The following is a 12908-nucleotide window of genomic DNA, read 5'->3' on the forward strand; positions in this document are numbered from 1 at the left end:
CCACTGAACTGCCAGGTAATTCCTTCTACAACTTTTTGACTTACCATTTTTAAGATTTATCTCTGTGGATTCAAGTATCTGTAGCCAATATATATATATATAGTAACTATATATATAGTAACTCCATTATTTCATTGTTTGATTATTGGCCAATTTTCTCACTGTCCTCTTGTTAAACATTCAGGCTGTTTATAGTTTTTCCCCTATACAGATACAGCAATGAACATTTTTGTAGTTGTGAATACATGTGAGAGGTGATCTCCAGGGTTACTATACTAATAGGGTGGACTTTCCGGCTAGTAGGGCTTGTGCCAGTGACAAAGCCCTACTGAGTGTTTCCTGTTTTTGAACTTTTCGTTGGCACAGTTTTAGAGGCTAATCGCCAGCTTCTTTGGGTTAGTAAAAGGAGTGAACTGTTCATGTCCCTGTGTTATAAATGAGAGAGACAATAATCTGCCCAAGGCTAGCTTGGGATGGAACCATGGTGTCAGATACTTTCATGCTGCTTCTTTTGCTCCTCTGTTATGCTCTCTCCTCCTTCACTTGGGCCCTTGTAACATTCACCAACATTTGCCACCAATTAGTGTTCTCAGTCACCGCAAACTCCTGAGAAGTTGATAGAGCCTTACTCCGAAGCAGCATTTTTATCCTAAGAGCTACCAGCCCCTTTAGCATTTCTTCTAACTCCATGAAATGTGTTATAAATTTATATCCCTGGCAGTATGGCTGCAGTTTTTAAAATGCAGGATTTGCCTTTAAAATGTTCGCTATTTCATTGACTGTGAGTTCATCAGACTCCACTGTGGAGCCTTATATGTTTATATAAGAACTCTCCCAAGCTGTTAATGCTGAGGGACAGATTTCTCTCAGAAAGAAGTAAGAACGAAGCACAAAGGGATAGCAGGCTGGGCACTGCCTCAACAATCAGGAGCATTGTGTAGTCACAACATCCCTTTGTCACTAAGCAACAAGAAGTTGACCTGCTGAGATGGTCTTTCTCCAGAAGTACCCTCAAAAAGATAAGAGGAAAGTTTGCCTTTCCTGCTCCTTTCCCAGAAAGATGCAAAGTGCTTTAGTAGGCTCCTGGGTAAGAGTGTACTTTACATTAATCCTAGCCCCTGGCCCTGGGGTAGTACCTGAAATATGAATTACTCATGAGAGTAAAGTGAGAATGGTTTCATCCAGCATCCAGGCTAGAGGAGGACCCCAAACTGCCCACTCCCCCTCTGCCATTCTGAGGTCTCCCTACAGCTTATCTATTCTTCCTGACACCATGCCCTCTTCCATGTGTCCTGGTCTCGTGCCTGGATTAGCTGATCCTCTTAGTCCTCTAGCCACCCCATTTATTCCCAGTCCTTTGTTTGATCCCCCCAAACTTCTGTAGTTTGACTGTTCTCTAGACTGGGAACATCTTGAGGCTAAAGACTGCTTTCTTCTATCTGTATGTCCCATGCCTGGAATACAGTAAAGGCCCAGTAAATACTGTTGAAATAAACTGAATAGAGAGAAAGGAGTGTTTGACAATAGTAGAAGGATGGACAGATGAGTTGGATGATCCAAGCCCTCAGTGGGATGAAAAGATAAAGGACTTCCCAGGCATGCTTAGGAGCCCACTTTGATGGCCAGAGGACAGCTGGGAACAGGTTCTTTCTGCTTAGGACTATGATCATGGTGTGGACCAGACACACTGTCCTCTCCAGGGGGTATTCAGGACAGTGAGGTTGGGCCATAAGAGTTCCCTGGCCAGACATGGTCATCCATGTTGTCAGCCTAATGACGTCAGCACAGTACAGCTTCTTATACCCCCAATAGGTGCTCATTTCTGTCTTCTGCCAGTCCTTGTCTCTGAAATTCTCTCCAGAAGGTATCCACTGTTGATGAAGTACTTCTTTGGGAAAGTTCATCCTTTGCTTAAGTGCTCCAGTTTCAGAGGGTGCCCTACTTGCCCCAGAAAAACAAAGTGTACAGCAAACAAGTGTTCATGACTTTGTCAATAGATGCAGAATATGTGTCCATTTAATCCTGGCTTTTCAGTGACCTTTGACCTCTATAACAATGCAGGGAAGACAATGAAGGGGACGTCCTCTCAGATCCCCCAGGGAAGGACCACGCTACTAGATGGTGTCCCTGTTCTCAAAACTCTGCTCAGTGCTTCCTAAGTCACCCCAACTCAGAACCTGTCTGGTCCCCTTCCCTGCTGAAGTCTTCCCTTGCTCTTGGAAGAGAATCCATATTCCTAACCCAGTCTAGGTCCTGTCCCTCCCTGACCTCACCTTACTTCTCATCTTGCTCACAGTCTTTTAGTCAATAAGGCCTCTTTTTTTTTTTCGGTTCTTCCAACACAACTTTCTCTCTAGCCTCTGAATCTTTGCACTTGCAGTTCTCACCACACAGAATGCTCTTCTGCTGCCCCTCACATGGCTGACTCCTTCAAGTACCACGCCCGTTGTCATGAGATGCTGTCCCTGCTCCCTGTCACTCTTTTTTTTTTTTAGATGTTGGGGGTAGGAGTTTATTAATTAATTTATTTATTTTTGCTGTGTTGCATCTTTGTTTCTGTGCGAGGGCTTTCTCTAGTTGTGGCAAGCGGGGGCCACTCTTCATCGCAGTGCGCGGGCCTCTCACTATGGCGGCCTCTCTTGTTGTGGAGCACAGGCTCCAGATGCGCAGGCTCAGTAGTTGTGGCTCACGGGCCTAGTTGCTCCGCGGCATGTGGGATCCTCCCAGCCCAGGGCTCGAACCTGTGTCCCCTGCATTAGCAGGCAGATTCTCAACCACTGCGCCACCAGGGAAGCCCCCTGTCACTCTTTTTTTTTTTCTTTGTGGTACGCGGGCCTCTCACTGCTGTGGCCTCTCCCTCCCGTTGCGGAGCGCACGCTCCGGACGCGCAGGCCCAGCGGCCATGGCTCACGGGCTCAGCCGCTCCTCGGCACGTGGGATCCTCCCGGACTGGGGCACGAACCCATGTCCCCTGCATCGGCAGGCGGCCTCCCAATCACTGCGCCACCAGGGAAGCCCCCCCCGCCCCGTCACTCTTGATCTAGTCATCAGGTTCTTTCTTTCCTGACTCTGTTCACTTGTCTTACTCCCTCACCAGAAGGAAGGTTGATAGGGGCAGGGTCTTTCTGTCTTTCCACTGCTGTGTGTGTCCCCAGCCCATATTAGGACCCTATGAAGAAAGAAAGAGAGAGAGAGAAAGGAAGGAAGGGGGGGGAGGGAGGGAGGGAGGGAGGAAGGAAGGAAGGAAGGGGAGGGAGGAAGGAAGGCACCCTTTCCTTACAGACATAACCCTCCCAGATGGGCCAGCACAGCTGAGGCCAACTGTTCTAATGATGGATGGAGACACCCCTCTGTTGGCCCCCCTCCAGGGTGTCCCTCCTCCTCTGATTCTTTTTATTCTGTCAGGAACTCCCAGGAGAGGCTTCTAGCCTGGGGGCTCTGAGGTCTAAGACTCAGGGTGGGGGTTGGGGTGGGATTCACCCTCAAGCCTGCCTTGTTACAGCACAACAGTGGCTTCTATGGGCACTACAGAGGCCAATTCAAGAGTGAAAGTGCTCGAGAATATCACCTTGCAGCCAAGCCCCAGCCCCCAGCAGTGTTCCTGCAGCGCTGTCAGGTACGAGGCAGCCCTGGGTGCAGCTGCCGCGGCTGGGCCAGATTCTGCTTCTCTCAGGCCCCAAGAGCAATATCCTCAACCCTACCCCAACTGGACTGACACTTGAGGCCAGCCTATCCCCAGGACTTGCATGAGGCCTGGCCCCTCTTCCCTGAAATGTCAGGTCCTCCCCCTATAGATACGTGGGTGGAGAAGAGCCAGTACCAGGCTGGAAAGTTTTGCTCACTGCTCCTTCTAGATGGAGGAAGAGTCAGGGCCCAAGTGGGGTGGGTGGCCATGGAGAGAGAGCCTCCAGAACCCAAGAAGTAAGCCTTGGGTTTTGCAGACGGCTGTCCTTTAGCACAGATTCCTTGATGCCATGAAAGTCAATGGTCTAGCTCACAGTCAGCCTCGTAGTCCAGGGGCTCAGGAGTGAGTAGGAGGCCTCCTCTGGTCAGTAAAACAGCATAGAAAGTGGCAGGTGTCCACCCCCATGCCTAACCAAGGAGGGCTGGAAAGGAGTGATGGCAGAACCAGCATAGGGTGGCTGTAAAAGGCTTCCAGATAACAGGAGAGGGACGCAGGGCTGCAGGCCCTCCACTGCTTCCAGGCCTGGAGACAAGGAGGGGACACTGAGTAGAGTCAGGGTCCCAAAAGTAAAAAGCCCACTCAAAACAGGAGAACTCAGGAGGGTATACATATAAAGGAGTAGGTGTGGGAGCTTCAGGGAAAGGCATTCTCACAGGATGGTAACAACCAAGTGGTCAGTACTACTGGGCCTGAAGGAACAAGGGGAAGGCATGGCTCCTAGAACCCAGAAGGAGAGAGTCATATGGAGAGGGCTTTCCTGAGAGAAGTGGTGATTTCGGGTGGAGAGACACAGCCAGGTAGGGGCGGGCCTGGAAGGGAGCCAGGAGAAGAAACACCTCCTCCCTCCTTCCCTCCATCTCCTTTCCAGGCTTCCTTTCAGGTCAGAGAGAAGTCAACCTGGTGAGAAGTGTGCTCACATCAGACTCCTGGGAAAGATCAGGGTGGAGGAGGGCTGAGAGGGACCTGGAGGTGTGCCTGGAACATGCTCCGCCCACTGCAGCTTCTTGTTTCCCAGCCTCTAGCCAGGTCCTACTTGACTGGCCATCTGGATTCTCTACAAATTGCTTTCCCAGGCCAAGAGCAGGGTCTTGGAGTCTGCCATGCTACAGCGCCTGAACTTCCTTAGCAAGCCCAGTTGGAATGGCTACCTGGTACTGCCTACTGAGCCAGGCCCAAATGCAACTCCAGACTGCTCATCTGGGGCCACCTCCCTTGAGAGAGTGATGAGGTCTGCATAGTGCAGGGACAGAGGTAACCTGGGCACTTCCTGCTGGGTGTCTGTAGTAGTCCTCAGTGGCAGCTCTCATCCTAAAGACCTGAATGTCCTCTTAGTCTGTCCCCAGGAACAGAGTAGAGGACATATTTGGGGACTTTTTTTTTTGGCGGTACACGGGCCTCTCACCGCTGCAGCCTCTCCCGTTGCGGAACACAGGCTCCGGATGCGCAGGCCCAGTGGCCATGGCTCACGGGCCCAGCCGCTCCATGGCACGTGGGATCCTCCCAGACCAGGGCACGAACCCGCGTCCCCTGCATCGGCAGGCGGACTCTCAACCACTGCGCCACCAGAGAAGCCCTGGGGGCATGTTTTGTTTGAAGTGAAGTCTTGTTACATGTTGGCATTATCAGCAACCCCAAAATAGCATGGTCTGTGTATCTTGGGCTTAGATTGTACAAATGCCAAGTCTCCTGACTCTTTCTAGATCTAAAGGTGTTTTAATTAGTGGGACTACTCAGGGAAGGTGCACATTCTTTTTTCTTATTTGCTGAGAGATACCAAGTGTCAGCTGGCTGACTGCAGCTATTCTTGTTGAAAACCTTTCCAAGATGTGGCAGCCACTTAACCTTTAGTTTGGGGCAGGTAGAAATTTTGTCATCCAGATGCAAGAAGATTCTTTTTTCTTTTTATTCTTCTTTTTCTTTTTTTCTTCTAAACCAGATTAGTTTATTTCTAGCCTTCACCTGTCTGACTCTTGGGAAATGTAATCCTGGTCTTGTCTGTTCTTAAGGTCAGGCCAGAGTGCCAGGGCTCATGGTTGGAGGCAGGTCCTTCTTTGGTGGTGCCGTGATTGCTGTGTCTCTGCCTCTGCCCCACCCCCCACCATGCCTCAGTCTGCCACAGGGACTCCTAACTCAGTACCCCACTAATTGCACACTGCCCAGCCTCCAGAGAGGCCCTTAGTCCTCCCACAGGCAAACACTGACCCATCCCAGGAAACCTACTTCTCTTCCAAGGCCTCTTTAGCTTGAACCCTAGCCCAAGCCCTACCTGCTCAGAGACCACGGATTTTACCACCTGAGTGGAAAAGGAGCTTTAGATGGTTTAGAAGCAAAGATGCAGGTGAAATTCTCCTCAGGGACAAGAATACTTAGAACTGCCTGGGTGGAGAGGAAATGACTGCACTTTTCACTAGACTCCCACAGTTGTGAGAATAAAACTCAAGTCAGTGGGAGTCGATAGATTATCCTGTCACTGTAAGAATAGTGAGTTTCCAAATTCAGACCTGCCTCCAACAGCAGAGGCATCCACATTCTACGGCTGTGTACAATTTTATAGCTAAGGGTAGAGAGATGGGGGAGGGATTGGGGGGGCAACTGGAACATGCCCCAGACCTCCAGATTTTTTAATTGAAATTTTTATTGAGATGGTTGTAGATTCAGAAACAGTTGTAAGAATTAGTAAAGAGAGATCCCTTTTACGCTTTGCCCAGTTTCCCCCAATGGTAACATTTTGCATATCTATGGTAAAATATCACAACCAGGACGTTGACATTGCTGCAATCTACCTATTTCATTCAGATTTCCTCATTTGTGTGTGTGTATTAAGATCTATAAAATCTTGGAATTCTCTGGTGGTCCAGTGGTTAGGACTCCACGCTCTCACTGCTGAGGGCCTGTGTTTGATCCCTGGTCAGGGAACTAAGACCCCACAAGCCACATGGCATGGCCATAAAAACCCATAAAAATCTATAAAATCTTTTAAAAATTAATTTTAATAACAGTATAGCTGATTTACAATGCAAAGTGAATCAATTATACATATACATATATCCACTCTTTTTTAGATGCTACTCCCATATAGGTCGTTAAAGAATATTGAGTAGAGTTCCCTGTTCTATACAGTAGGTTCTTATTAGTTATCTATTTTATATATAGTAGTGTGTATATGTCAATCCCAATCTCCCAATTTATCCATCCCCCTGCTTTCTCCCTTGGTAACCATAAGTTTGCTTTCTATATCTGTGACTCTATTTCTGTTCTGTAAATAGGTTCATTTGTACAATTTTTTTAGATTCCACATATAAGTGATATCACATGATATTTGTTGTTCTCTGTCTGACTTACTTCACTCTGTATGACAAGTTCTAGGTCCATCCATGTTGCTGCAAATGGCATTCTTTCTTTCTTTTTTATGGCTGAGTAGTATTCCATTATATATATGTACCACATCTTCTTTATCCATTTCTCTATCGATGGGTATTTAGGTTGCTTCCATGTCCTGGCTATTATAAATAGTACTGCAATGAACATTGGGGTACATGTATCTTTTTGAATTATGGTTTTCTCCAGATATATGCCCAGGAGTGGGCTTGTTGGGTCATATGCTAGCTCTATTTTTAGCTTTTTAAGTAATCTCCATACTGTTCTCCATAGTGGCTGTTACCAATTTAAATTCCCACCAACAATGTAGGAGGGTTCCCTTTTCTCCACATCCTCTCCAGCATTTATTGTTTATAGATTTTTTCATGATGGCCATTCTGACTGGTGTGAGGTGATGCCTCATTGTAGTTGTGATTTGAATTTCTCTAACAATTAATGATGTTGAGCATCTTTTCATGTGCCTCCTGGCCATCTGTATGTCTTCTTTGGAGAAATGTCTATTTATATCTTCTGCCCATTTTTTGATTGGGTTGTTTGTTTTTTTGATATTGAGCTGCATGAGCTGTTTGTATATTTTGGAGATTAATCCCTTGTTGATCACTTCATTTGCAAAAGAAAAAAAAAGATCTATAAAATCTTATCACCCGTGTAGGTTTATGCATCCACCATCACAGTCAAGACACTGACCAACATCACAAGGATCCCTGATCCTGACCTTTTATACCCATCATCCTCTCATTCCTCAACCCTTCCACTGTCCCTAACTGCTATTTTTCCTCCATTTCTAAAATTTTGTGACTTCAAAAACGTTATGTGGATGTAATGATACAGCATGCAACCTTTGGGGAATGGCTTTTCTCGCTCAGCATAATTTCCTGAAGATTCCTCCAAGTTGTGTGTATCAATGGTTTAATTTCCATTACTGAGTAGTATTCTGTGGTATGTATATAGCAGTTTACTTAACCATCCATCTATTAAAATGTATCTGGGCTGATTCCAGTTTTTACCTCTTACAAATAAAGTTGCTATGAACATTTGTATACAGGTTTTTGGGTGAACATAAATTTTCATTTCTTTGGAATAAATACGTAGGAGTGCAATTGCTGGGTCATATGATAGTTGCATTTATTTATTTTTAATATTTTATTTATTTATTTATTTGGCTGCACCGGGTCTTAGTTTCGGCACACGGGATCTTCTTTGCCACGTGAGGGATCTTTAGTTGCAGCATGCAGGACCTTTTTTTAGTTGTGGCATGCGGGAACTTTTTGTAGTTGCAACATGCAGAATCTTTTAGTTGCAGGCATGCGGACTCTTAGTTGCGGCATGTAGGATCTTGTTCCCTGACCAGGGATAGAACCTGGCCCCCTGCAATGGGAACTCAGAGTCTTAGCCATTGGACCACCAGGGAAGTCCCCATAGTTGCATTTAAGTTGTTTGGTTTTTTAATGTGGATGGAAATTTTTTTTAATTGAAGAAAAGATTCTTTAAATTCTATAGCACTTTACAATTTTCAAAAGTTTCATACACATGATTTCATATAATCCCATAATAACTCTTTTTTTCCCCTACCCCTATATTGTACCTCCTGCATGTTAAGTTTTTTTTTTTTTAATTGTCAAAACGTTTTCCAGAGTGGCTGTTTTACATTTTACATTCCCACCTGCAATGAGCAAATGATTGTATTTCTCTGCATTCTCACATTCTCTGCATTTGGTGTTGTCTCTATTTTTTATTTTAGCCATTCTGATTGATGTGTCATGATAGCTCACTGTGGGGTTTTTTTGTTTGTTTTTTGTGTTTTTTTTTGGCTGTGTTGGGTCGTCATTGCTGTGCGCAGGTTTTCTCTAGTTGTGGTGAGCAGGGGCTACTCTTCGTTGTGGTGTGCGGGTTTCTCGTTGTGGCTTCTCTTGTTGCGGAGCACAGGCTCTAGGCACGCAGGCTTCAGTAGTTGTGGCACGTGGGCTCAGTAGTTGTGGCTTGCAGGCTCTAGAGTGCAGTCTCAGTAGTTGTGGCAAACGGGCCTAGATGCTCCATGGCATGTGGGATCCTCCAGGGCCAGGGCTCGAACCCGTGTCCCCTGCATTGGCAGGCAGACTCCTAACCACTGCACCACCAGGGAAGCCCTCTCACTGTGGTTTTAATTTGCATTTCCCTAATGTTCAGTGATGGTGAACATCTTTTCATGTGTTATTTGCCACCTGTATATCCTCTTTGAAGAAATGTCTTCATGTCGTTTGACCATTTTCTAATTGGATTGTTTATTTTGCTGTTCAGTTGTGAGAGTTCTTTATACATTCTAGATACTAGTCCTTTATTGGTTATGTGATTTGCAAATATTTTCTCTCAGTATGTAACTTGTCTTTTCATCCTTTTCACGTGGACTTTCATAGAGCAAAACTTAAAAAAAATTTGTTGAGGTCCAATTTATTGATTTTTTTTTTCTTTTATGGCTCTTGCTTTTGGTGTCACATCTAAGAACTCTTTGCCTAGCTCTAGATTCTGAAGATTTTCTATTTTTTTCCTAAAAGGGCTCTGGGTTTTTAATCTCTTGTGTCAGTTTGCTTTGTGAGGAATGAAAGGTAAGGCCAGCTGGCTTCCTACCTTCATGGAGCTTTCATTCGATTTGGAGAACACCGGCTGTCTAAGGCGGGAGGTCCCAATAGGGGAGCTTGTTAAAGGCTCCACCCCGAAGATTCTGGTTCAGAGATCTGGGATGGAGCTAGCCCCTGACTTTTATCTAGGAACTTATTGTCAGCCATTGCTCATACCCCAACCCAGCCAAGATTGGACTCACCAGATCAGGTATTTCATTCTGGTCTACAGCAGGAGAAGCTGAGTGGCTGAGGTGGAGGGACCCTGGGGGCAGAGATCAGGCACAAAGGCAAGGTGGACAGTCTTGGGAGAGATTCCTGCTGAGGTCTAGGGGCCTGAGAGGTGGTCTCTCTGCCTGGGGATGGGGCATGTCTCTCTGGCCCCAACTGGGCTAAAGCAAATGCCCTGGGTACCTTCTGTTCCTGTTCATTGATTTAACAGCAAATATATATTGAGCACAGTGCCAGGCTCAGTGTTGGAGTTATGGATGTGAGTAAAACAGACAGTAACCTTGCCCATGAGGTGCTTGTGTTCTAGTCAGGGGCATCGGATGGTAAACAGCAACATAATACATAGTAATACAGTATGTTAGAAGGTGAAAAATGCTGGGTTGGGGTGATGGGACTGCTGGTGTAGTAGTGGTCAAGGAAGGCCTCCCAAGAGGTAGGTGAGAGGGAGTCATGGCCAGCTGGGAAAAGAGTCCCAGGCAGAAGTAACTGGTAGTACAAAGGTCCAAGGTGGAAGTAGCTAGTGTATTTGAGGAACGGTGAGGATGCCAGTGTGGCTGGAGGTAATGGAGGAATCAATATCATGTGGGTCTCATGGACCACTATGATGACTTTGACTTTTATGAACATGAGGAACTGTTGTGGATTTTTGGCAAACAAGGAGTGTGATCTGATTTACATATTAAAAGAGTTATTCTGCCTGCTAAGAGGACAGTAGACTGGAGAGGCAAGCTTGGAAGTAGGGACACCAAGTGGGAAGCTCTTGCAGTAATTGAGGCATGAGGGGAAGGTGGCTTAGACCAGAGAAAGCAGCGGCCATGCTGAGAAGTGGTCTGATCCTGGGTACATACTGAAGGAAGTATCAGCAGGATTTCCTGGCACACTGGATGTAGGGTGTGAAAGAAAAGAATCAAGGGGACTCCGAGATGTTTGGCAAGATCTAGCTGCCATGACCTGAGCTGGGGGAGGCTATAGGTGGTTTTGGGGAATGATCCAGAGCTCAGCCATGTGTTTGCAGATGCCCGTTAGACATTTACATGGGAATATGGAGCAGGTGGTTGGCTAGTGAGTCTGGAGTTCGGGAGAGAGCTCAAGCTCTAAAGAGAAATTTCAGTTTCCAGGTGGTATTTAGGGCCAAGAGGCTGGGTTGCTGATGAGAGAGTGAGAGAGGAGGAGAGAGCTGGAGCCTAGTCCTGGATGATCTAAAGGACCCAGTGTGAAACTTAAACCACTGCCCCACTAACGGCAGGATGTCCTGGAAAATGCCTCAGCCCCTTCCTCAATCAGTGGCCCCAGAGGCTTCTGCTTTGAGAGCAAGTGCTGGGATGAGATGTCCCAGGAATGAGGTGTTGCTTTAATTTGTATCTGCCCTTTCAGTGTGTTGGCAGTTTAGCAGTTTAAGGGTGGTAGCTCCTGGCAACTTCCCTCCATTATGGGGCCCTGAGTTAGCATCTTGGGGACAGGTAGGCATCTTCTTTCCCCGTTCACCTTCTTTTTCACTGTCTTTCAAGGAGTCAGCGCAGCAACATTTCTTCTCCAAGCATGACAACCACACTTCCTTTGACAAAGTGAGTGCTAGAGAGAGGAAGGAAAATGGGCAGACTCCCAGCCTAGGTGGAAGTTGAGGTAGGGTGGAGGGGATAAGACATTGCAGGGAGAGAGGGCTCTTTATACAGACAGAGGAGTGTCTGTCTTCCTGACAACCTCTTTCTTCTGGGAAACAGCCCATTCTACAAACAGATGTACCTCTGCTTTGGTTTCCCCCACCAGCTTGCCTGACAATGTGCAAATATCTTAGGAGCCACTGACTTTCTGGGGGCTTCATTCACTCTGGAATGGAAGGCATGACTAGGGATGCAGGCCAAAGAGGCTGGGGTACAGGCCAGGGAGGCCAGGCACAGGCCAGGCATCACCAGGCCAGCTTGGGTATAGGAGGGGCCCAAGGAATTGCCTGGTGCCAGGACTGTGGGCCAAGGGCCCGTACCGTTGAGGAGGGCCCCTACCGCCTGCTACAGGGAATCGGAAGGCGGAAAGACCTGGAGCGCCTGTGGCCGCAGCACACCTTCCTGTGCTGGGCACTCTGTGAACTGGAGTTGCGCCAGCCGCGGCCCCTTGAATCCTCCTACCAGGCTGATTTCCGGCCGGGGCAGGACTCAGTGACCTCCCCCAGCGCCTTGTCCACTTTGTGCAGATCCAGCCTCCCGTGCCAGCACCACCTACCAGCAGAACTTCTGCCAGGCATCCCGTGGTGGCCATTGTGGCAGTGACAACATGGGGCCCCAGGCCCGTCACCAACACACTGCCTGACCTCCCAGGGATCCCAAGACCCAAGCTGCTGCAGCATTACCTTCATGCTGGGGTCTCTGAGTGTCTAAACTGGTCCAGAACATTAAACAAGGACAGCTAACTCAGTGGCCTGTCTGTGCTTGCAGCCCAAGAGATCTCAGAGGCTGGAGAACAGTAAGGCACAGCCAGGCCCTGCACCTGGCTCCTATGTTGCTTGTGCCATGGAGCCTTGTGCTGGTTGGGGGAGGTGCTGCCTGGGGAGTCTTGCCAGTGAGTGAGAAGAGGTAAGGCCTGCAGGAGGCTAATGGTCCAGGAGGGTTACCTTGGCCACAGCAGGTGGGTTCCAGGACCCCAAATCTGTTCTTGCCACAAACTCAACTGTGAACCCCTTGCAATCAGTACAGCTGCAGGGAAAGCAGAGTCAATAGTCCCTACTAGTGGGCAGCAAAGACTGGAGGAGGAGGCAGGGGCTGGCAGCTTTGCTTCTTCTGGGAGGCTACTGCCTCTAGGGTCTGGTGAGTGGCAACAGTCATGCCTAAGAGACAGCTTCACCACAGCTGGGACAGAGGGACAGCCCCCACTGGACACCCGCCCCGCCCCTGCCGCCGGAGGTGAGCAAAGGCTTTGAGGATGCTGTGTGATGTGAATCTTGTGGTCATCCAGATCCTATGGTATTTTGTTGCAGTTTTCTGAGCTCTTCTATGGTCTTGCTGTGAGTGCCCTCTAACAGCCAGGGC

At 47.8% G+C, this 12908-nt stretch overlaps 1 protein-coding gene across 1 annotated transcript; it reads left to right on the forward strand.

Annotated features, from left to right (window-relative positions):
- Positions 1-1060: 1060 nt before the first annotated feature.
- CIMIP7 (ciliary microtubule inner protein 7) lies at positions 1061-12292 on the forward strand (the record flags this gene model as incomplete). The annotated part of the gene is given in 7 exon segments (XM_082638285.1): positions 1061-1087; positions 3503-3616; positions 11397-11453; positions 11880-12030; positions 12033-12083; positions 12086-12167; positions 12169-12292. Coding segments are annotated over 7 exon segments (606 nt in total).
- Positions 12293-12908: the final 616 nt, after the last annotated feature.

Source organism: Mesoplodon mirus (genome assembly GCF_964341445.2).
Source record: "Mesoplodon mirus genome assembly, chromosome: 12".
NCBI lineage: Eukaryota > Metazoa > Chordata > Mammalia > Artiodactyla > Ziphiidae > Mesoplodon > Mesoplodon mirus.